This window comes from Choristoneura fumiferana, chromosome 14, assembly GCF_025370935.1.
Source record: "Choristoneura fumiferana chromosome 14, NRCan_CFum_1, whole genome shotgun sequence".
Classification (NCBI taxonomy): domain Eukaryota; kingdom Metazoa; phylum Arthropoda; class Insecta; order Lepidoptera; family Tortricidae; genus Choristoneura; species Choristoneura fumiferana.
The window spans coordinates 5,033,337-5,059,530 of NC_133485.1; the positions used below are offsets into that span (position 1 = coordinate 5,033,337).

Consider the following 26,194-nt stretch of genomic DNA (forward strand, 5'->3'; position numbering starts at 1 on the left):
TAGGATACATTTTTAATTGAACTGGTGTTTAGTTATTTATTAATTTGTCAAACATGACTTGGATATTGACAATACAATACAATACAATAACTCTACCAATCTATACTACTCTATATTATTGACTTTATTTTACAATATGTAAAGATGTTTATTCTATTAGGTTTACAAACCAGCACATAGAGAAAGCTGTACATTTTATTATCTTCTACAATGATTCTAACTTATTCATCCTCTAAAAATTCTTTAATTGAGTAGATATGCCTGTTCAGCCAAACAAGCGTTTAAATTTTGTATTATAATAATTCAACTATTCTTATGACAGCTCCTGTTTTGTTTGTAAACAAACAGTGACTTCTTTAATGGTTTACTCGATGGCTCTACGTGACCATTGTACCTACAAGCGTAGTAAAAAATTAGTAAGCAACTTTAATTCAAGCCATTATGAACGATTTTCAAATGTGGAAATGTTCAGGAGTTTCAAATGTGTGGAAATTATCGCGTTACTTTAAATTTGGAATACTTGAGTTTAGAACTGGCTGAAATAAATGGGTAATATTAGAAAAACTACATGATTCAATAACAAAGAATTCATACATGAGTAATCCTTAGATATTATTGATGTCTGTGCTTACTAGTGTTTGGTTAATCAGAGGAAGGCACATTAATAGTTGATTTGGATTAAGCTTAAATAGTACAGACATCTTATTTTAATATTATATTATAATTATACCCTTTCTTGTCGGAATCTTATCAAATTTACAATTTAAAAACTTACACTTACCTAAAAAACAAAAGATAAATCCAAACTAAATAAAACAAAAATGTCAAAATAAATGAAATAACAAATCAAACCACAAAAAAAAATATCACAAATAAACACAAATAATCAAAAGAAACCAAACAATGACACACGTCAAAATTAAATAAAAATAATATAAAAAAACGACTTAATCTAATAATTAAGAAGTATGTTTTCATGGTAGTTATTGAAGGACAAATTTTAAAAAATCTGCTTCACTTTTTTTAGTACCTACGAGTACATCCCTGCAAAGGAATATACATATATTGATTTACCTTTAAAAATAGTATTTATTTGCAAAGTAAAGAAAAAAAAACAATGGTATCGAAAACGCACAGCAGCATACCTTGTAGAGCTGATGTTTATTTTAAATTGCTGTTTATTAAAATAAATTCGAAAGTAATATTTCTACTTACTTTTCAACGCCTTCCCCTCAGGCGTGCAAGGTTTCGCGTTGATCAGGCAATCCACATAGTTCCTGACGAGCCTTTTATTTTCCAAAATGGCATCAACACTCAAATAATCGTAACGTTTGTCGTATTTCGGCAAATTTCTCACATCATTTATATCCTGTCCTCTTGCAAAAGGCACACACGCGAAAACGAAAAGTACTGCCCACATTTTTAACGGCCTACACTTTCGATTTTTGAATTTTCAAATGGAATCACACGAGCATTCCAAGCGCGGAGCGCGCAGTCGTCGCGACGGTTTGTTGTGTTGTAAGCGGCGCGGAGGCACGCACGTTTATAAGTTTAGTTGAGGTTGACCGGTCAACGCTTTCTTCCGCTGCAAGCTGCATCTGAAACGAGATTCAAGGGTAAATGAAGGGAATTTTGAATTAGGAAGCAAGGCGTGCGATATGTTGTTGTTGTTGTTTTTAGCACGGATTTGTTTCCAGCCAGTGACTCTACATAATATTAAGTGCTCTTGCAATTTAAACTGGCTTCTATTATTTCAATCATAACAGTAATTTTATTTTCTTTTTCACAGGTCCTCTAAGGCTTTAACAGAAACAGAATATTGTACTACTCATACACTAATATTACTTTAGAAATGGACAGTTCGAGTTATTTAAGAGCACAGACTTATATCGCCACTATTACTTTGAAAAAATCTCGTATCTCAAATCAATACGTCAACAAAATTGACCTTTGAAATAATGTTCGTAAAGTTCAATTAGAAAAGTATCAATTTTGAGATACGAGCTTTTATCAAAGTAGTGACGATATGTTTTCCTGAAATCTCTACAGGGAATGACCCATATTCATGTTTTTTTTTTTAATATTTGACTTCACAACAAACCTAATTAGAAAGCGTTTAATTTATTCGTGTTCATGCAGTTAATTGTTTCCATTCCATTGGCTGGTAGAGAGACATTTTAATATGCGGTTTAAATTGTCCACCTAAGTAATTTTATTTTTCACTTTTGTTTAGTTACTGTATTGATTTGTGCTGTTTAATAAAGATCAAATTGGGGACTCCAAGGCCCCGAGGTTTAGGTCCGTCGTCAAGGCTGCCATGGACAGAAACCGATGGAAACAGTTTTGCAGGTGGTAGGCCCTTGTACAAGGTCCGCCCGGATTGCTACTACCATCATGCTCGCTAATCCTGCCTTGAAGCAGCAGTGCTTGCACTGTTGTGTTTCAGCGAGGAGAGTAAGACAGCCGGTGAAATTACTGGCACTTGAGGTATCCCATCTTAGGCCTCTAGGTTGGCAACGTTTATGGGCGGTGGTGATCTCTTACCATCAGGAGACCAACTTGCTCGTTTGCCAACCAGTCGAATAAAAAAAACAAATCCTATCCAAATGTAGACCGCCCGTTGATGACCACGATCCTCATCATGAGGGAACGACTGGAATGGAATGGTTAAATAAAGAAGTCTTTCTTTTGAGGCAAGGAACCGAAACTGAGTACTAAACCGAAACCCGATAATGAGTAAATAAAATTATGTCTATACACGAGCTAATATGAACATAATGCAATAAACTACGTTACGATGTTACCGTGTAAGTAAATATATCAATTCAGTTTCCAGACATTTGTCAATTGTTATATAATATCCACGTAACTGCATTAGGTACTAGCGATGCTGACTGTCGCGACATATGAAATTTTTATGTTACTTAATACATCAATTGTTTGTTTGTACGAATTTAAAATTTGATAAATTTTATGAGACAGATATCTGTGATGCCATCTCTGATTGTTTTGTGCGAATAAATAGAGACGGCATCATATTTATTTCTCATAGGAAATTTACTAATCAGTAGTGAAATAGGCCCATACTTTGATCATTGAATTTAAAGACTGCTAGTTTTTGCTCGCGGCTTTGCCCGCGTGGAATTCGGTTATCGCGCGCTGTTCTCTCGGGAACTCTACATTTTTCCGGGATAAAAAGTAACCTATGTTACTCTTTGGTCCATGAACTATCTCTATGCCAAAAATAACGTCGATCCGTTGCTCCGTTTCAACGTGAAAGACGGAAAAACATACAAACACACACACACTTTCGCATTTATAATGTTAGTATGGATATCTTGAGTTTAGAGACCCTCTTCAATGAAGGCATGCCGCGGCATGAGGCAGGGTCTCTAGCTCTACAGAGGGCCACGCCCACGACCACGGGCCAGGTGACTAGGCGGCAGGTAAGGGGTAGGGGGTCTCGGTTCCGGGCCCGACCGTATACTACGAAGTGCAAAATTAGAACTTCGTGTCTTGCCGTCCCGCTGACGGTTATATTATTTAATACAAGAGTGAGAGGGACCGTACGATACGAACACTACGAACTTCGATTTTAGAATTTCGTAGTAGCTCCCCTGGTTTTGTGGTAGCCACCAGAGTCCTTTCAGCGCAGTCCGACCCTGTTGGAAGCAATGCTGAAGGACCACGCACAAGACCCTAAATTAACAAATAAATGATTACTTTGACTGTAGAACGATCCACTCCATTATAATCGATGCAATCGATGTTAAATTTACTTTATGGATAAGGATGTGGCAGCAGTGAGTAAGTAGGTATGTTGATCAAGTTTAGAAAATAAACGAATTAAATTGTCAGAATAAGAATCTTGAATTTTATTCAAGCAATTATAGATTTGCGTTAGCCAGGCGTAAAATACCTCTAAATCTAAGCAAACCTGATAAACAACAGGCACGATCTTAAATAACAAAGTCATAAAAACAAAATCTAATAAATAAAACATCGCATCGTTCTGTTGTTATTTGCAGTTATTTCGCTCGCAGGCTTATAAAATTACGAAGCTAATGAATATTGAAAGCCTTTTACATATACATACAAAGCAAATATAAAATTGTTTTTTTTCTAACCTGATCTGCGATTGCGGTAAAGACAGACAACGTGTCTCTACCTACCTTCTGGACAAACAAAGGTAAAGAAAGAAAGTGTACTTTTTACCTACGTACAAAGTCTCATATCAAACATCAAACGCCACAGTATAAACGGATAAATGACTGATTTACGATTTAAAATTTCAGAATTTACATTATTTTTATATTGAAGATATATATTTAATGAACTAAAACAATTTACCAAAGATTACCAGATGTTAGACACATGTTTAGACTAAAATCTGGTAACATGGTGTACGGTAGTGTTGCTTTGAAGACGAGCTCTGGTTGTGTTCGAAACGCGCCAGTGTAGTGTACCACATGTGTGATTGATGGGTTTGTGTGATTTGTGTGTGTTCTTATAGTGTGGAGGTGGAGGAACTGCATGAACACGCATATTTTGCATAAGTAAACTTAGCTATGATAAGGTAGCGGGTGAGCAAAGAAATTCTTTTAGTTGATTGATATGGACCTCCGCAAAGTAACGCCTGATTCAATAAATTAATATACCTATATTTATTTATATACATCTAATCAAATAATTTTCAAGTGTGAAGTAAGTGTAAAGACACGTTGTATATTTAATACAAAATATATAGAGCACATTTTGCAAGGTAAGCAATAGGCAGCCTAACCGTCTAGAGCGAACTGTTCCAGGCAACCTTTATAATAGAAAGAGATAATAGACAAGATGAAGATAAAGCCAAAGATGTAACTTCATACCAATATGCATACAATAAAGGATAAATGTATGATGTTATTATTTCTCTTTTGCTGTGGCAATTTTTTTTTTTAATTATTTCTGTCTATTTATCTAGTAACCAATCGTGGATCAGCTTAGGCCAGTTCTGTTTACCTGTGACGGTGCTTTTTTATACCACGTCGGTGGCAAAAGGACGTGGCCGGTTGCGAACATTTTTATGTTTATTTACTTGTTTGTTTGGGTCAAATATTGGAAGCTAATTTTGACCCACTTTCAGTGGTCCGATTGACTTGAAATTTGGCACATCTATGTAAACCTGGTGACACTACAATAATCTGGCAGTGAAATCCTGGTAGACCGGCCAGGATCGTCTCCGTAGAACGGAACTCCTCGACGGTTAATGGCATCGATTTGAATGCAAGTACAGTCAACAATAAGTACAGTCAGCAAAAAAGCTTGTTAAAAAAATATTTTTTAACAAAAACTTATAGGTATGTGATAAAGTATGAACGGTTTTGTAAATCTTAGTCTTAGAACTCGATAAAACCAAAAAAATTAAACTTACAAACTTAGCTAGAGCCATTTGCTTGTAATTCTATTGTCTGTGGACAGCCATGTGGAACGCATTGCTCTATATTATACCTAGTTGTCTATGCATGGGATTACGACAGGTCGCAAGACGGCGAGTTACACCATGGGTACACCATGACGGCATACGGAATAGACTAAATATGCGATGTTAGTGAATTTTTATTGCCGACACACCTAGCGCCGCAGGAGCCAAAGCTCCATTTATGATACGAGAACTTGCATGCAAGTTGCGTTACATTGCGAACTATTAAGGGACAATCAATTCAGTTGATCAAACAAATACAGCAATGTAGTAAAACTTGCATGCAAGTACATACATAGTCAATGGGGCTTTACTTTGGCGTTGGCAAGACAATCTTAAGTCCATATAAGCAAGGTCCAAATTTAACAACGAAAAGGTGCTTCAGCCTGCAACCCGGAAATTGCGCACAATCCAAGTGCGCAAAATTTGTCAAATATATTTATTGACAGCCGGTGAAGTTATTGGCACTTGAGGTATCCCATCTTTGACCTCTAGGTTGGCAACGCATCTGCAATACCCCTGGTGTTGCAGGTGTCTATGGACGGTGGTGATCTCTTACCATCAGGAGACCCACTAGCACTTGCAAAAAATATTTATGTAAAATAAAGAAAGAAATTATTTATTCATGACAACCTTCGAAGTAAGAAAAAGAAAACATGTGTTATACTATTATATATGTGACAATGCAAGAACAAATAACAAAAAGTACAGTCAGTAAAAAACTTAAAAGATATATACTTTAATTAAAAATGAAATTTTTACCAGTTTTTTTTTAATTACCAAGATGCTTATGGTATATTTATGTTATGTATCATACCTAAATAAATATACGTTATGTTTGTGAAGTTTTATACATAATTCCTAAATTATACATATAGGTATCACGTCTGTTTGGGCTTGGATCAAGTTATGCGAGTTAAGTTCTCTTCCGCGAGACACGTCCTTAACATTCGCATTTTGCTATAAACAAATTAAATAAACGGAAAATTTAAGTGTAGTTTTTAGGGTTCCGTGTGCGAATAAGCAAGATAAACACGCACGCACTTGGCGCGTTTTGTTATATAATATATTAAATTTATTTTTTATACATATAACATTTTTTTATTACAATTTTGACTGTGGCTTAATTAAACTGCGGTATTGAATTATTTTTTGCAATTTTATTAAAATATGTACCTATGTCTCACGAAAGTGTAAATAATATTATTAATAGGATTTTATATGTTTTTAAATGAGACGCCTGCTCTGCTCAGGGGCCGGGTAAGCGACAACCTTTTACTGTTTTTGTTCGCAATTTAGGACATTGACCGAAAAAGTTACTGAACCTCCAAACAGTCTCAATGTTGTCTTGTTTTTGATCACGTATCTGAAGTCGATACTAAAACATATACATATATTTCACATTATCTCTGTATGAATGTATACTGTATGTACGCTTAGATCCTTTTAACTACGAAACGGATTTTAATGCAGTTTTCAATAAACAGAATAATTTTAGAGAAAGATTTATATTAGCTTTAATTGCTTCGCAGGTTGCAGGTTTCCTCACGATGTTATCTTTCACCATAAAAGTAATAGAAAATTTGACCCTCTGCTTGAGATTGAGAGGCTATAGGTCAAACCACTAAGCTACTACGACTTTAAATACATATCCAACTTTTAAACATTTTAATGATATTATAATTTTTCTTGCCCTCTCTTTCTGAGAGGAGGCCTGTGCCCAGCAGTGGGACGTAAATATAATGGGATGATGATGATCATAATTTTTCTTTATTTTATAATTTTGATGATGATGATGATAATTTTCAATTCGAAATAGATCTACAGGTACCTACATAATTACCCATACACAACAAAAAAACTACTACATGTATACCTAATATTGATTCTTGAAATTTGGCCCCAATTTCTTAAAATAAAATAAATAAATATCATGGGACAGTTGACACCAATTGACCTAAAAATATAACTTGTTTTTTTTTTAACTGGAGACTTATGAGGGAGGCCTATGTTCATCAGTGGACGTCCTGCGGTTAATATGATGATGATACGAGTAATGATGATTAAACTTAACTTTATAATATAAAGTTTATATTATAAACTGAACACCATAGTTAAAAAACCACAATCGAGACTTATCACGCTTAAACACGAGTAATACCTCGACGTTTCGATCACATTACATGACATTACAGTGGCCGTGGTCACGAGTAGTCTAATCGTAATTATCTATATATCTATCTATCTAAGCTTCATCAGGGCTACGCCTATGCGTCCTCTCTACTTTTCCAGTCTTGCCTATCCACTGCCACTCGCATTCAGTTTACGCCAGCTTGTTGCCGGATATCGTCTGTCCATCTCTTGGTGGTCGTCCTCTACGGCGCGTGTTAGCACGGGGTCTCCACTCCAGCAGGGCTACTACGAAACTTGAAACTCGAAGTTCGTGTCGTGCGATCCCTCTCGCTCTCGTATTAAATAGTATAAGTGTCAGAGGGATCGCACAACACGAACATCGAGTTTCGAGTTTCGTAGTAACCCTGCAGGACTCTCCTCGCCCAACGACTGTGGTCCATTCTAGCAATATGTCCTGCTCATCTCCACTTTCTGCGTTCTATTTATGTTACTACGTCATTCACTTTAGTCTTCTGTGTGATCAACTCGTTTTTCTTTCGGTCCAGAAGGTGTATTCCGAGCAATTAAAATCAATCGTAAATCGTAATTATTACCCGTGTTTTTAGCGTGATAAATCCCGATTGTGGTATTAACTATGAGTGTAAATCACGAAAGTTTAAAACAGTTTAAATTATAAACTGTACGCCACAACACACCTATGATCTCTTGCATAAATATTTATACGTAGATTTTTACTAAGCATTATTATCACGTCGCGCATTTTACAAGTAGGTCGGTAGGCTAAACAAACATAACTTATTATTGTCTCGTACACACCCCAGATTCCTTTCCCCTGTTTATTTCCATACAAAGCTATCATTTTACGACCATTAGCGTGTGTATGTAAATGCGAATATTTTCTTTATTTAGAAAGTGGCCCTACAAGTTGTGTGCAAAAATACATTATCAAAGGCTGGGCTATAAAATTGTTCTCACTTGCTAATGACGAAGAAAGTTACGTTGTTTGTGTTTTTGCAAAATAATTATATTCAAGAATTTGTTCGTTAATAAATTGATTTAATCAGACGTTACATTGCTGCGGTCCATATCATGGAATAGCCATATGCCCTGCTATTCCTTAAATCTTTAAATAGCTAAACAGATCATCGATAAACAGCTGAAATTTTTACATAATGTGTATTTCTATTACAGCTGTACAAATAATAAAAAATGCAATGAAATTTAACATTAGCAGCGCCTCAACCGACCAATTTAGATTGACTCACATTTCGTACATTTTTCTGAGGAGTAAAGGCTTACACTGCATTTTTATACATTTCCTCCGTTTATAGCGTATATTGACATAAGTAGGTCCATACAGATTACCCTCAGAGTACCCTCGGTGCGCGAGTCAAATCAAGCCCTTTGTCCATTTGTGTAGCAAGTTCTTGTTAAAAGTACTACACAATTAATGAAATTTATGTCCACAGGAAACAATTACCACTTTATAGTTCACTGTGGTCTGTGGGCTAACCTAACATTACTTATTACTTCAGAGGTAGAACTAGAAGAACCCTACAACCCCGCAAACTACATAAAGCAGGCCTTAAATAGTACTTTCAAAGACTTTGTAAAACCTAGACCTACTAGGTCCGTGCAAGTAGGACATGATTTATTAATAACAGCCCTCGACACGCCATGCGCATCGATCCTATCATTATCCGAGCCGTTAAATTGCGACCGGCCGAGCGCACATCCTGTGAATTGATTGTCGATGACAGTTCGTACTTCCATTTGATCAATGGCTATCGGCAATCTTCGTTTTTAACCCCCGACGCAAAAAGAGGGGTGTTATAAGTGTGACCGCTATGTGTGTCCGTCTATCTGTGGCACCGTAGCTCTTAAACGGGTGGACCGATTTGTATGCGGTTTTTTATTTGAAAGCAAGTTTTCTAGCGATGGCTTTAGACATGTTTTATCAAAATCGGTTGAGCCGTTTTTGAGATATTGAATTTTGAAGTGACAAAGTCGGGGTTTTCCAACTTATTGTTGGTTAGGTTAAGTTATGGTTGATATTGTGTCACATAGATAAGTCATGGTCATAGACCGAAAAAACTCGTCCAAATTTTCTGTCATTAAGGTGAACACAGGCTCTAAAGAATAACCCCCTTATTCATAAAAAGTTAGAGCCTCCTTGAAGGCTCCTTGAAGGCCCGATGCTAAAAAACATGATTCATAAACGTCTGTTAGCGCTAATCAGTCGATCAAGGCTCTGCTAAAGTTAGAGGACCGTAGACCCTCCTTTATCTCTCTGCTAAGTCACAAAATGGCCGCCACAAGTTTGAACAGCTGACTTTGACTAGAGCAAAAAACCATAGGTACCGAAGATATTTATAGTGAAGGCAGGGCTACGCAGATTAAAAAAAAATAGGAAAAATTATTTTCAGGAATTTGTATTTAAAAATCCTCTAAATTAGCAACAATAAATTAACAATAAATATGAAAAAAAAAATAAGGATTATTAACATAATTATGGCTTTTTGCACAACATAAACATGCGGATCGGAAATGGCGGGAAAACAAACATCTCGCTTTTTATTTTTTTTCCTGGTAATTTGCTGTCACTGCTGTCAATTTTTTTTTTTTAATTATCGATTAGGCCATTTTTTGTCTTTGATTTGTCAAGGTGGCCAACATAACGCGTCTAATCCGTCTATCAGCAGCTCAACAACTAGCAGACTGCTAGCAAGTGTTTATGAATCATACTTCTTGACAACCGTCTATTAAGCTTAATCAGTCTGCTAAGTAACAGACCGATCAAACCTCAATTAAGGATTTTTATGAATAAGGGGGTAAGTCTTTGCGCACCACGTTTTTTAAACCGGGTTTAAAACGGGTGTTTTAGAAACGCTTGTTGACAGCACGTTTTTCTTTCCATGAAACAGCTATAAAACTCGCGCGCATATCGCGCAAGCTTGTGTCGATGAAGACGCGGCGACGGAACGCGCGTTTAAAAACGCGGTGTGAAATTTTCCTAAGTCAAAATCTGTATCTTGCTGAAAAAATGCAGTTTCATTTAAATGTATTGACCAAGTAGGTACCTACATTAGAAAATGATATTATTATGAGAGTTTAATAACTTTATTTGTTTATGTCATTTTTGTATGATTTTATGGACGCGATATCAAAAGCCACCCAGCGTGGAATTATCGTACAAATTCCCGAGGAATCAACAAATGGCTACCCTATACAGTTCTACATTGTTTTGTTAACTTCTATGTATTCTAGCTTCAACAAGACTTTAGCAAGATTTACTTTAAAGCCAAGAGTTTAACCTTTGTAGCCAAATACAGAATCTTGCGTTTGGCCACAATCATTCCTGATTGTAGACAAATATGTGAACTAAGATGAAGCACGCTTGCCTATAATTCATGCCCATTCACCTAGCCATTTGCTTTGATTTAAAGACTGCTGCATTATTATTATTATTAATCGTTTATTTCATAATTACACATTAATTATTACAAAGTAAATTACACTGCCAAACTGCGTACCTAGCGTTTGTTGGCAGTTCGAAGCTCTTGAATTGGGTATTTTTGGAAAGAATAGAATATTTTAAGATATACCATTTTCATTGATTTTGCATTAGGATGAGTATTTAATGTTTTATATTTTTTTTATGAAATACGCTGGATGACGTCACAGTGAGACAGCCATACGTTCCATTGCCTAGAAAAATGTTCTGTTGTTACCATGTTTTTCTCTATGTCCGATAAAACGCCAACTATATATATAACACTTAACAACAATGTCAACAATAAAAAATAACAGAACAAGAGTCACTGGAAAACAATTACGAATTCAGTCTCGAATGTTAGTGCATTGAGTGACGTCTCGCGTCAAGCGGCCCACAGCTTAAAAACCCGGGTGTAATACTAGGACAATAAATAAATTATGCATACGAAAACAGTAGTCTCTTTGTAAATTAATATAATCAAAGTGTAAAATCTAAAATAAAGATTTCCATCATTAAATTAAAATATTTTATCTTGATTATCTAATTTACAGTTTTTTAGTGGGAAGTCGATTTCTGACAAATGTGGAAATAATAAATATCTTGAATTCTGCAAATATTTTTCGATAACGGCAATACCTTTGTTTACATTTTTTCCGTGGGATTAAAAATCCAGTTGGCGTTGTTATCGCGCACCCAGCGAATACCTAAGCCGGAATGCGAAGACCTCTGGCGCCAGAATAAGTATATATTTACGGTTTAATATTCTTAAATCAGGTTCCATTTACATTTGATGTTTTCTCGAAATTTTGGACAACTTTTGCTAACAAAAAAGCTGACATTTTGTCAATTTGATTCAATTAAACTAAGCTCAGGTAAAATCTTCTTTCTTTAATTCATCATTCTTCGGCTAGGAGACGCCGCCTCATACCTAACTATTTAGATAACATTAAATATGTGTATACAAGTAAATCATCATCATCATCCTAGCCTATAAACGTCCTACTGCTGGGCAGAGGCCTCCACTCAGAATAAGAGGGCTTGGGCCGTAGTTCCCATGCTGGCCCAGTACGGATTGGGAACTTTCTTCTTCTCTTCTTCTTTGTCGGATACTCTTGGCAGAGCAGTCGTGGTCACGTAGCACGTCGAACAATTCTACGCCAGTTCTCCCTGGCTGTCGCTTGGGAACTTTACACACACCATTGAATTGCTTCGCAGATTTGTGCAGGTTTCCTCACGATGTTTTCCTTCACCGTAAAACTCATGGTAAAATTAAAAATGTAATTTCGCACATGAATTTCTAAAAACTCAGAGGTGCGAGCCGATGCTTGAATCCGCGATCCTCTGCTTGAGAGGCTATGGGTCAAACCACTAGGCCACCACGGCTGCCAAGTAAAGTTTTTGAGATTAATGAATTTTAGACAATACAATGGAGAATGGATTTAAGTACCTATGATCAAACACCCACGCAAATCTTTAACAATGGATAATACAACTGTATTTTGAACAATTGAATTCTACTGATTCTACTTTCTATTGATTCCTAAAAACTTGTTTAAAATAAATTGTGAAATGCCAATGATTAGAAAGTTTGATGGGATATTTAAAGAATACAACGAGACTTCAAAGTTGTAATAAAACAATGTGTGATAACCTGGGAAGTCGACACGCAGTGGATGCCCCAAGATGGTTATCGGCGTCGCGGCAGGCCAAGGCGGAGGTGGCGGGATGACCTGGACGCGTTTTCCAGCTACTGGCCAGACAAGTGCTGACAGGGCGAGTTGGAAATCCAAGAGAAAGGCCTTTACCCAGCAGTGGGACCATACTACTTAGACTAATAAAAAAAACTATCTGTATCTATAAGAAAATAACGTTACTGATTGATAGACAAGGCACAAATTAAACTAAAGGAGCTAGAGACTTTATTTGCGAGATATAGATTTCAATTTCTTTATTACCAAAGGATTTTTCATATTTTTAACGGGATACGGAATTATTCTCTTCCTTGTTTGTACAAGGGACGGAAACAGCTGTTATATATATTTTGAAAACGATAAGTAGTTGTGGAAATCATTTGCCCAAAGTAGAGAAGATTAGGACATCAAATAAATGATAATATGTACTGAATCTAAATTCTTGTATATTTATTTAGTTCAAGGATCTCAGAAACGGCTCTAACAATGTTTGTACAATCGATTTAGTAGCTTGATCTTAATGTTTGGAAAAACGCGTGTTTTCGAATTTTAGTCTTAGCAAAGCTCGGTCACCCCGTATTGAATGTATATTATTGCTTGAACATTACGCCAGATGAAGTCGGTTTCGTGAAATCTCAAAATACGGCCATTTTAATTGCAATTAAACTTAACATTATTATTTTTACACGCACAAAACCAGTTTTTATCATGTCCTTACTTTGTTTAATTTCCTGCTTAATTAAAAAATACCTGTTTCGTTTTCATAAGACTCCTGCTTGTAAAGTAAGTAACGATTGTGACTTTAGATTATCAATACCGAGTACCTACGAGTAGTACCTCGACTGGCATACAACATGGACGCAATACGCGGCAAGATGCGGCGGCAAGATGCGCGAGCGCATGTGGAAGGAAGATAGAGCCAGAGAAGAGAAGGTGGCGGTCTAGTAAGTATAAAACGATCGAACGATTATTGAACACCATAAAGTAGTAACCAGTACAGAAAACAGAGGTACAGTTACCAGCACCAATATCTGACACAATAAGCGTGCAGAAATATCTAATACGACTCTATTTATAGGGCCAGAAGGACGTGTCAGATATTTTTGCATGCTCCGCTGTGGCAGGTGTTAATGCTGGTGACTGTACGTAAGAGTAAATAGGAGTGGAGTGAATATTAATATCTACTACGGCGGAGCGTGCAAAAATATCTGACACGTCCTAGCGGCTCTAGAAATAGAGTCGTATCAGATATTTAGTCACGTGTAAATAGTGCCATCTAGAAATTACTTAGATACTTTGCCAATATGTTTACGATTATATTTGCTCGAATAAAAATGTTAATTCGCTACACATAATTTAAGCAAACTGGTTTATAAACATAAACTTGATAAATAAAATCGTGCAAAATTAAACTGTATTGCCATTGCCTTACGGATTTTGTAGCATAAAAACTAGCGGCATTAAACTGATACTGGTGTATCTACTTTATTCGTATTATGTCGTGATGTTGATGGGCATTCCGGGATTAAATATGTACACCTACATGCATAATACATGCACACACTTGATCTTGGATGTCGTTGTAAAATATTTTATTCACTATTATGACTACCTTGCCTTACAGACCTAGTACCTAGTAAAAAAAAGTTAATGCTTTTCTATAAACTAAGCACAAAAGCTTAAGTAGAACATATGTTGTCGCGGAAGTATGGAAATGAAAAGTACCTAGGTACGTAAGCAAAAGTATTTATTCCAGAAAAGCATGAAGTACCTGCGGAATGAAAACGTTGCGGCCTACAACTAGTTGTAGATCAGGGTTTCTTAAACTTTTTGCAGTCACGTACCACTTTCACAATTTAAACTATTCCACGGGCCCCTGTAATTTTTTTTCCTAGTAATCCTGGTAATTTCCTATTAACCTTTTATACATACTCTCATCTATGGACTGACCTACTGTGGGACCCCTGACACACATGCTATGGACCCCCAAGGGGTCCGTGAACCCTACTTTAAGAAACCCTGTTGTAGATGAAAACCGTAGACAATTTACTCCAAAATCGTTAATTGTTAAGTTAACAATCGCTAATATTACGAACAGGCATGTTAATGTCCGTGTGTGCGTGTTACTTTCATGCTAAAACGACGGGACAGATTTGGATGTGGTATGCAGGCCATAGGGCCTACTGCGTAGTATGGACTACGAAGTGCAAAATTCGTACTTCGTATCTTGCCGTCCCGCTGACGCTAAGATTGTTTAATACTAGAGTGAGAGGGACGGAACGATACGAACTTTGATCGAGGTTGCTGGATTTCGTATACCTACACTTACGACACCTACCCTGCCTTTTGTGCCGATATTCAGACTGTAAAAGCCTGAAATCTCAACCACGGAGTCTAGAGACTTTGTTCTACAAACAAATTAAGCGAAGAGTACCTACGATGTAATTTTTGGATATTTTGATAAGAAAAAAAACCGGAATATTGATTCAACTGCTAGGCCTGGTGGTATTAAAAAAACGCTCTATTGAATAATTAATTACCTACCGTATGGAACCAAAATCTACTACGTACAGATAAAAGAAGAAAAACCTTCGATTTAAGATGCTTTTAAAAATTGAAGCAAGTTTTAGGTAATTTAAATTGTGTTATTCTCACATAAAGTTTTGTCAGAATCTAAAGTTATAACTTATAACATTTTATAATATATTCTTGTTGTGAGAAAGACGTGTTGCCGCAAAAAATATAAATGGAACTTGGATTTCCCACAAATATTGATTGTCCACTTACATAGTTTGCCGAATTGCAGCAGGTTTTAGTAAAATGTTTGGTTTCGTTCGTTTTTGGGCTATTCAAATTTTTTGTTGTCAAAAATTATACAATTTGACCACACAGAACAGGACGAGAGAATATTTAATACTTACGTTTGTTGTTTATGTAGAGTTAACTATTGACGGACGTTTTACGAGAAGGGAGGCTTAATGTCCAACAGTGCATGGACTTACTACGCTGATATGATGATGTTGACGATGTTTTAAGATGGACTTTAATGAGGTATTTGATTAATTACTCATTTAAAAGTCATAAATAGGTTATAAAATGTTATTGTTTTTGCTTTTAATTTACAAAAACCACTTAGTTATTAAAGTATTCTAAAATTGTGTGTTAACGCATCGGTTCGTTGAACTTACCACCGTTTTCTACGCAAGTACGTACATGTAATGATCCTTTGAATGTGTAATTTGCAAGTGTTAAGCGGTTTCTAGCTCATTGCGACCGTCCTTTGGTACGTAACCAGTTTTGAAAGATCTTTACAATTCTTTTTTACAACAATTTCGCGGTAGACAAGTTATTTAAACTTTTTTTACTTAATTTATTGTTTTATTCAAAGTTTTATTGAGTTGCGTCAAGGACAGCAGCAAGTTTGTTTTTCAAGTTTGTTATGTTTTGGCACAAACTGTACGGCATACTGAACTGAAAGTTTCTGGAAAAACGAAACAAACGCAATTTTGAAATTTGTAAAAGGAACTCTTTTTTTAATTTGTGATTTTGTCATTTGTTTTTCCTTGTAGCGTCGTTTCAAATTTAAAATTGTATCTCGCTATTACAATGTAGTATTTTTCGTAGGTGCCCACGCTACGATCTGGTTCACGATCGCCACTCTAACAGCTCACGCCCCATTCCTTACTTCCTTACTTATTTGTATTACTTTAGTATGTTAACTTTTAGTTTTGTAAGTACTTGGCAGATATTTGTCACCAGTATCTACAAGCAAGTCTCATTTAGATATTTGGGGAGAGATCTTTGTCCAACGTCCACTGTTCTGCGACTGATATGATGACGAGTCAAAATAACCCTTATAGCTCGTATTATAGATGCCAGCCATGTAGGTTTACCTCTCTGATTGAGGCTAATGTTAACTTTCCTTTATTATACCATGATAATGTTATACCGATGTCAGTGATGTAATTATCTGACGTCTCCTAGCCGTTATCTAATAAAACCTAGTTCCTGGAAACCGTCTTGTTTATTTTCTAACTTTCTCATAATGTCACTATGTAAATATTATTGACGAGGATAGGTACGATTTTCTTGTGCGTTTGAGCGGTTTGGAAATTGTGGCACCGTCAGCTAATTTTGTCGCATAACAGCTACACGTTGCATATAATTTTAGACTAGGTATACATTTACTTTTGACGACCAGATAGCCAATGGTTAGAGCACTTAAAACTTGAGGTCCCGGGTTTGATCTTCGGTCAGGGCAGATAGCTGTGTGAAAAAACGAATTATATGTGCTCGAGCCTCGGATGTATAAAAATATGTATTTTATTTATTAAAGTAGGTTTATTTCGTTTCCTGGAACCCATTCCTTCGTCATTTGTTTGTAGTCTAGGTTGAACTTTATAACTACTTCACGTTTCGACTATAATAGCCCCGTTTACCTTGATGCAAATTCACCTGCTGCCTCTAAACCAGATTTTGTGGCAGTTTTCTACAAAACCTATAACTATTTAACATAATATTTTTATTGGAATGAGTCTTTCAAAGGTTTTATAGTCATGTGAACATAATGTGCCTGCTGAAAAGTTATGTATCTTGTTGGAAATAATACATATATACATGGTTCAGCGGACAGACAACAAGGGCTGAACGTAATACATACAAGTAAGTACTAACTTTTTTTTATTATGAGAGGGAGGAAAACGAGCAAGCGGGTCATCTGATGGGAAATGAACACCACTGCCCATGAGTACCAACTACTCAAGGAGAGTCATTGGTCCGTTGCCGGTCTTTTAAGAAAGTATTAAGCCCTTTTCTTGAAAGCCCCGACACCCGATAATTTATAAATATACTATCTTTTGCCCGCGTGGAATTCGGTTATCGCGCGCTGTTCCCTCGGGAACTGTGCATTTTTCCGGGATAAAAAATAGCCTATGTCACTCTCTGGCACTACCTATGCCAAAAATCACGTCAATCCGTCGCTCTGTTTCGACGTAAAAGACGGACAAACATACAAACACACACTTTCGCATATATAACATTAGTATGGATATTGAATGTTTTTAATCTAGCTTTTGTAGGTGACTTTTTTACTTTTAGACCCAAGCAGCAAAATATTTTTGTAAATTTCAATGCGTGCCCGTATGCCTTACGTGAACAGATTTAGACAAAACTTATAAAACAGTAGGAGCTCATGTTTCAATGGTATAATGGTAACATGGTAATAATTGTTTTTGCATTCAAATAAGTTTCATAGTCTCTTGACTCTATTCATAAATAACTACTTGGCCTCAATTTGCTATCATTAAAGTCGTGCACGCTTCCTGTCAGTCGATTATCCAGTTTCCTCTAGATAGCAATCACACTTGTCTTGTGTTTTGTCTCACTCTCAAACTAGGCATCCATGTTTCCAGTTTCCGGCTAGTCGCAGTGGATGGACACGTATCAAATTAGGTACAGTCGCCAGCACCGATATTTGACAAAAAAGCGTGCATAAATACGATACGACTCTATTTCTATACATATTTACACGCTCTGCTGTGACAAATATTAATGCAGGTGATTGTACAAAAAGTTTGAAGAAAAAATAATGGAATAAACATACTGTCCAAGAGAAAATAGGGGCCACAGAGTTTCATCAGTAATTAAGCTGCACGTGCACTGCATCGGAATCGGAGCGTACCTACGCACCGTACGGAGCGGCCGGATTTGTTGTTTTGTATAGATTTCTCTGACGCAGATATGCCGATCCAGTGCACGCAGTACCTACCATAGAAATATCTATACAAAGCAACAAATCCGTCCGTTCCGTACGCTCTGATTCCGATGCAGTGGACGTGCAGCTTTAAACGAAAACACTAATAGGTAGTAATAAATATAATTATTTCCTTTATAGCGTTGACAAAGAAAGAAAGAAGATATTTATTCACATTTACAAAGACACACAAATACAAAAAAAAGTGTCTTAATGGTTTTATTATAGGTACAACAAAAAATTCATTTGATCATACCTATTAATCAAATAAAAACGCAATGCTGCTACAACCGGATCAATGCATTCAAAACGTGGTTTCAGTACTTTGCCAAAAGTATCCCACTAAGATCATTAATGCGAATGTTTGTAAGTCTGTTTGTTTGTTTATTAACTCATCACGTCTAAGCCGCTGAATCGATTTAGTTAAAATTCGGTATACAGTTAGATTGAGTCCGAACAAGGAGGGACATAGGATAGTTTTTATCCCGAAAAATTGCATAGTTCCCGCGGGATAGCGATAAACGAATTCTAAGCGGACGGAGTCGCGGGCAACGGCTAGTCTTAAATAATGTTTAAAAATAACTAAGTAATATATATATTCTAATTACCGAATATAAACTTAGTTGTTAAATATTTAATAGAGTAAGATTTTTTATAGTCACGAATGTAAAATTTTGTGTTGCTAAGCTGCCGCTTCAGATAAAGATGAGAAATCACGTGAGATTATTATAGACTTCCTTAAGCTTTTATTCATACATAATTCTGGTACCTAACGACTTAATTGGTCTAGACATTTCAAAACTTGGCAAACTAAAAACTATGTAGTTTGCTGTGCTGGCCCTATACCTACTACGAAGTGCAAAATTCGAGATTCGTCTCTTGCCGTCTCGCTGACGCTAGTTGTTTTACTTAATACGAGATTGAGAGGGACGGTACGATACGAACTTTGATTAATGAATTTTGTAGTAGCCCCCCTGATGTCGTTCGGAACTCGAAAAAAAAGATCGCTTTTATTTTTCTTAACCGTTTGAATCTTCAAGAAAATGAAGAAAACCAACGAGTTCCAAGCGACATTAACATTCTAGTATACTGTAGGTACTTACTTATCACTTATTTTTTTCATTTTTAAACCACTAAATATTCCAAAACAACACTTTTTACACTTCGGATGTCTAAATGTGTGTAGGCAGATCCTTATCACTTTTACATACACAACCATTTCATAGATTTCAATACAAAATCCATTGATTTCAGTACGTCCGTCTGTTGAAATGGTTTCTCAGAAACTGCTCTCTAATTAAGGTGTAATAGTGAATTAATTACTAACTAGTGCTAAAATGTCATGCGATCAGCGAACACGCTATCATTCAGCCGACGTCATTTTTGCGGCGTTGACTTAATCCTATTACCTATTAAAACGCCTCTACAACAAATGCATAAAACTGTTGTACATAATTGTTTGATCTATTCATCAATGTGGGTATTATAGAAAGATCCACAATCCTACTAACACCTGCGAAGACACCAATGACAAAAAAAACGCTGCAAAAAAGCTGAATATCCGCCCAGGCGTATAAAGGGGGGGTGGGCCGTGCCCACCACAGTATGGTCCAGTGCCCACCTCAGGATATTTGGCCTACCAATTCGAAATTCTATAATACTGATATCTTCACACAAAAATCATGCATGCCAGGGGCCAGGCCCCCCTGAAAAATAACCCTATACCTTCCACCGCCTAACTTTGCCTAAAAGTTCATTGCCACGACTAGTACCACAAAAACTATAAAGTTATATTCCCATAATTGAATAGGCACTATACCGTTAAGCGATTCGAACACAATCCGGGAGTAACGTAAAGACGTCGCATAAAAAATGTCTCAAAAATGCGTCAAAACTGAGTATTGTACGGCATGATAATCAGAAGCAATAATGCTTCGGGTTTTCACGTCATACATTATTGCGTGTACATTCCGAGTTGTACATTATTGTGTCCCGTCGGCGGCGTCGGCCGTATTCCGCGAGCGACAGCACTAATGTAAAGGCGACGGTCGTTCGCCGAAGTAGTTTAAAACAAGTTCGGCGACCGCATTAGGTGAACGACGCAGTGTACCTAATTGCCGCTTTTTTCAATAAAAAGACTCGTCAAGATTGTTTACCCTTTTTCTAATGCTAAAAAAACGAAGTATAGAAGATACTATATTTTTTGCAAATGGTGGCAAAATGCCAGTTATCTTTTGACATTTTGTGAAGTAAAAAGATACAAAATTCGCATCAGTAAGACATGAATTGGTATACTGCACTATACTGCATGATTCACAACTGAAATTCTGTGGGCACACACACACACACACACACACACACAAACTTACGCATTTATCATATTAGTAGAATGTTTGATGTCATATAGTCAAATGTTGGTCCAGCTGCCGTTTTATAATGGTAATTGAGTGCAAAATCTATAAATTACTTACAGTTAAATATACCTACTACTACATCCAATTAGCTTTTGTAATTTGATTATTCCTTTATTTTTTGATTATTGTATTAAATGATTTTCTTTATTAGCTTGTTAATAAATATATTTTTCATGAGTAGTTTACACAACCAACACAAACTTTCTGTCTATACTTTATGTTTACAAATTATTGTATTAAGTTGAAGTATGTTTTCATTTTATTCGAAAACAAACAGCATAGAACATCACGCATCATTATAGGCCGTAGATGGATAAGGGAACAGATAAGCATCTGCCCTTGAGCTATGATTAATGAGACTTGATTTTTTTATACAGTTTACTCACAACTAGTACCTTACCTACACATAACACACCAAATATTAATATAAAAACCAAGTGGATCCGTTAAATATTTTTTCTTCTAAACTAATACATATGTTTGAGTGGTTTTCGGGTATATAGTTCTACTGGTGTAGATGTATATAAATGACTAAAATAAGTCCACGGACCATAATTTTTATGACATAATTCACTAAGTCCAATTTTCATAACAAAAAAAAATGTTGAGCGACCGCTCTAAATTAAATGAATTTCAAAATTTTCAAACCTTTATTAAATGTCGAAAATACGAACTGAGACATGGATGCACAGAAAAAAACAGAAAAAGAAACCAGCACTGGGAATCGAACCCAGGTCCTCAGCAATCCGTGCTGCGTGCTTTAACCCCTACATCACTGCTGGAAAGAAATCTAGACACGAATTTTTCCTATGCATACATATCACAAGTTGCTTATTTGCTCATACTAGCGATCTTTACTTCCGTAAGTGACCGCTAGAGGCGCTGTTCAATCATAGTAAAAGTCAATTATCCATACAAATAATTTACGCCGTCGGTATCGAGTACGGTCACTGTAAACGTGCTGTAAACTCATTGTAGTGGTACTGAACGATGGCCTCTACCTCCCCGCGACACTAATCCTCGTCTATTCTAGTTGACCAACCATGTACTGTTGTAAATTACTTTTAGCATTGTAATTAACGGATAAAAAGAAGATTCCGCAACTAAAAATCAAGAAACAGGATAGGGTTAAACCAATGCCATCTCGAACTCTCTTAGCCTTAGGTATATAGGTACTTTATTTAAACATCTGGCGTTACTGAATATTTACGTCACCAGCATTTACGAGTACATACAATCGTTTTTGCACGTGTACTTAGGTTAGTCACGTTCTACCTGTACATAATGAAAGTAATATAATATATGGTGACAAAAAATATATATTTTTTAAAATGGTGGCTCCGGAATTAAAACAGGTATTTGTGAACTTGTAAACATAATTAATTCAGTTTTCTTTCACAAGCGAATGAAACACTTAATTCTTTTAAATAAAGAGAAACAAGAAATAGAAACCTACTTGACGATCGAGCACCAGGACCAAATTAAGTTAATAAACTTTTCTATGCTATTTTTCCCAAATCTTCCTGCCTTCGGTTTTGTAAGTTTTCGGTCATAAAACTTTCGGTGTTGATTATTCGTAAGTTTTGTCGCTGGACGACATGAGCGAAGTGATTAGTTCCCGGATCATCAGATTTTGTGTTGATAGATTTTTTTTAATAAAGATAGCAGTATATTTGATATTTCCAAAACTTTGTTTTATTTTCTGCTCAGACAATTTCAGACGGAACAAGATTCGACAAATTGCAGGGAACTTACCAGCAAAATTGTATCATACTCTTACGTGTAAAGCATGCAAGTAAAAGAAGGATAAAACCATATAGAACTTAGCTAGTACCGTGTAACATTTATGTTAGGTAAGCGTCTAAGTAATGTTACCTTTTTGATGGTGATTCCAGGCGTTTTACTCATCCGGTGTACATCTGACAATGGTTTCTGTTGGCACCGCCGTGGCATTTACCGCAAATCTGATCCCTGCGCTCATGGAACCTAGCAGTGAAATTAAAATTGACCTACAGATGTCTTCATTAATTGGTAATTTTTAAAATTATTTCCATGAGCTTAATTTCAGCTTAACAAATCTATAACTAGTCGGTGTCTATACATTGAAAATGTTTGAGAAAAACTGTTACTAGGGGTATATACTCGTACTTATTAGCGCAATAGAACCCAAAACAATGATATTTAGAATTATTGTCTGCGTTTGCTAACGCTAATCTCAGAAACGGCTTAACTTATACTCCGTTTATTTTAAGGTTTGAATAAAAAAATCAAATTGTAACACACGTTTCTCGGTATTTCGAGCACAAATGGACTAAAAATACCTACTTGTACATTTATTAGTGGTTATTATTATGTTTTTACTAAAGAAGTTAACACAATTTTAAATAGTTTCGTTGTTTCATTTAAAAACGTGTGCAAATTTTGCCATTAAGTTACAAATGTGAAAATAAGTGAAGTATAGATGAATGCGGTTTTGACTGATGTGCTGTCGTTTCCTTGGATTACTTAACATTTTGTGTTTATTTCATTCGAATCGGTTCACAAATACAAAAGATAATTATGTACGTCAATATAAAGAATTTCATGAAGCACTTTTAGAGAATTGCTGTTAGTTTGGCTAAAACTTTGGTTAACTGTATAATGTTTTGGTTACTATATAGTCTGTCCATACTATTTGATCTGTACTTATATACCATTTTGTCCTGTCCGTCTCTTTCTTTGTTTGTCTGATTGCCGTATGTCACAGGTATTTTATTCGGAAACTAGAGTGCTGTTAATAAAATTTTGATGGCAGGTATCTTTTGTAAACAGCCAGGCAGTCAAAACAACAACTGGCTGAGATAAATCTAAGTCCACGCAGACGAAGTCGCGGGCACAGCTAGTCTTAACCTGAAATGGGAAACTTTATATTCACAGCTGCCATGCCGGGAATATCAGGAGTAGTACCAATACTGTTGCTGGGGCCCTTGATGCATTACTGCGGAAGAAAGATCGCCAACATGTGCATTGTTACACCCATCTGCATAGGCTGGATTCTAGCTTATTGCGCCGCGGAAACCAGTTCGATCACCATGCTGTTAGCCGCAAGATTTTTACAAGGATTAGCTCTTGGAACACCCTACTTTATAAGCGTGTGTATTGGAGAGTTCTCCGCTCCTAAAACAAGATCTGTGCTTCTAGGTATCAAGCCTCTAGTAGCTGTGTTGGGCATTTCGTTAATGCATCTAACATCGTACTACCTACATTGGAAACACTTAGCTTTAGTAGGTGCAATACCGCCGGCCTTGGCATTCCTCGTGACTCTCTTCTGGCCGGAGACACCAGAGTGGCTTGTGTCTAGGGCACGATACAAAAAAGCCGAAGCTGTTTTTTACTCACTGAGAGGTTACACCGAGGAGGGAAAGAGAGAATTAACGCAGATGACGGAAACTGAGAAAGCGAGACGTCGATTTGAGGAACTGGAAAATAAAGGAAGATTTGCTTTTCTGCAAAAGATGAAATCACGTGTTCTGTGGAAGCCGGTAGGAGTATTGTTCTTCGCTGTGTTAATTCCGACAGTTGGCGGGCGTACATTCATCCCTACTTACTCATTGCATTTGGCTGCTCAATTAAGCGGCGACAAGACTAAAGGCTACTTTTACACGGTCGTTGGTGACGTCATCGCATTATCAGCAGGCTTCCTGAACATATACTTGCTAAAAGTGTTCAGCAGAAGACACTTACTATTTGGCACCGGTTTCCTGGGTTTTGCGCTTCTCGCAGCCTGTAGCGGCATGCTCTATATTAGAACCCTGTACCCCAGCCAAATTTTGTCATGGTTGATTTTAAGCTTTTTTGCAGTTTATTATTTTGTAGGAACTGCTGGGTTTTTCCCAGTATCGTACATTTTAATGGGAGAAATATTTCCCTTGGAGTACAGAGCTGTAGGGTCAGTTGTTGATGGAACCTTGGGGTCACTGGGAACGGCAGCCGTATTGGGAATTATGCCGTGGTTAGAGAAGAGTCTGGGGACTCATGGAATGCTACTAGTTTTTGGATGTATAATGTTGCTTAATTTGATTTACTTGTATTTTGAGTTGCCGGAAACTAAGAACCGAACACTGCATGATGTGGGAGAGTACTTTAGAGGCAAGAGTCCGAAGATAAGGCGGGCAGAAGACGCGATCGTTAACTTGGAAGAGAATAGAACGATGTTAGAAAGGTAGACTATATAAGCTAGCTATATATTTATAATACATATTTACTATAGCCGTGGGAAGCTATCGATCTGTAAGAAAACCTCTCAACGTAAGTTGGATTCACAACATTGCACCCACCGTACAATTTCTTCTATTCATGTTTGTAATGTGGTTTGCAATGCAATAAAAAAAATGGATTAAAAAACCTCGTTTTAACTTAAAGGTCGCTCAGTTTACCTTCTAATAACTAAGTAAGTAGGGTTCGATCCCCGGCCGGGGCAGACATTCGTATATATAATACATGTTGCTCTTCTGCCTCCTTGCTATAATAATACACACACATCAAGTCGTAAGTAATCTTTTTTAAATCAATTGACTACGCAATTAATATTCTGTCTAAACCGGGCGTGTAATGTTTATTATAACTATTTTCGAATTTTCATTTTACCTAAGAAATACCTACTAAGAATTGCATAATTTTGCCCTGCATGAATGATTATCAGCAGAAATGCTTATCTAGCTTAAAAACAAAATGAATATGAACGAATTACATAATTTCGAAAGTAATGATAGTTTATTAGCAAAGTAATTAACAGGTAATCAGTACAAGTAATGGCCACTTTTATATGTTAGGTGTACAGAGAATTAAAAAAAAGCTCGGTTTGGCGCTTTGCCGGCCGCTCACGCGGCACGCTCGCTTCGCTCGCTCGGCTCGTGCGGCGCGCTGCGCATAAAGCTCCTCCTCGAATCGCTCGTCGTCGTATCTAAAGGTGATTTTCCACCGGCGAGGCGAGACGAGGCGGAGCGAGACGATCATTGAAATTTGTATGGGCGCCACGCTTGTGGAAAATCACCTTTACGGTGACTTGCCTTAAAGTGGAATAAGTAGATTGTTTTATAGGTAATTTAATACTTTCACCGAGTATATCATATAATAGCATTCGTTAAAATCTTGTTCTAAATTTCAATCATTATCACTGAATGTATTTTAAAACAGTAAATTTATTCTTTATGGTCGTTATAAAAAAAATATTGATGAGTATTCTGTTATTTAATTATTATGATT

At 36.5% G+C, this 26,194-nt stretch overlaps 2 protein-coding genes and 1 long non-coding RNA gene across 4 annotated transcripts in view; 2 read left to right on the top strand and 1 right to left on the bottom strand.

The window, feature by feature from the left end:
- The window catches only part of LOC141434813 (uncharacterized), a 48,068-nt gene extending 28,265 nt beyond the window's left edge, over positions 1-19,803 (bottom strand). Inside the window, exons 1-2 of the mRNA XM_074097258.1 lie at positions 19,640-19,803; positions 1,216-1,598 (exon numbers count right to left, since the gene is read on the bottom strand). Coding sequence (XP_073953359.1) covers positions 1,216-1,420 — 205 coding nt within the window. The 5' untranslated portion in view covers positions 1,421-1,598; positions 19,640-19,803. The remainder of the gene's footprint in view (positions 1-1,215; positions 1,599-19,639) is intronic.
- Positions 1,871-26,194, top strand: part of LOC141434823 (uncharacterized) — a 53,043-nt gene continuing 28,719 nt past the window's right edge. The window contains exon 1 of the long non-coding RNA XR_012452100.1: positions 1,871-2,509. This is a non-coding gene — a long non-coding RNA (uncharacterized lncRNA). The remainder of the gene's footprint in view (positions 2,510-26,194) is intronic.
- LOC141434806 (facilitated trehalose transporter Tret1-like) lies at positions 13,633-26,140 on the top strand. 2 transcript variants are annotated; one of them, XM_074097250.1, is made up of 3 exons: positions 13,633-13,728; positions 22,846-22,981; positions 23,867-26,140. In XM_074097250.1, the coding sequence occupies exons 2-3, from the start codon at positions 22,876-22,878 to the stop codon at positions 25,153-25,155; spliced, it is 1,395 nt and encodes a 464-aa protein (XP_073953351.1). In that variant the 5' UTR covers positions 13,633-13,728; positions 22,846-22,875; the 3' UTR covers positions 25,156-26,140. The 2 variants fall into 2 exon arrangements, with proteins under 2 accessions (XP_073953351.1, XP_073953350.1); XM_074097249.1 differs by lacking the exon at positions 13,633-13,728 and adding an exon at positions 22,211-22,305.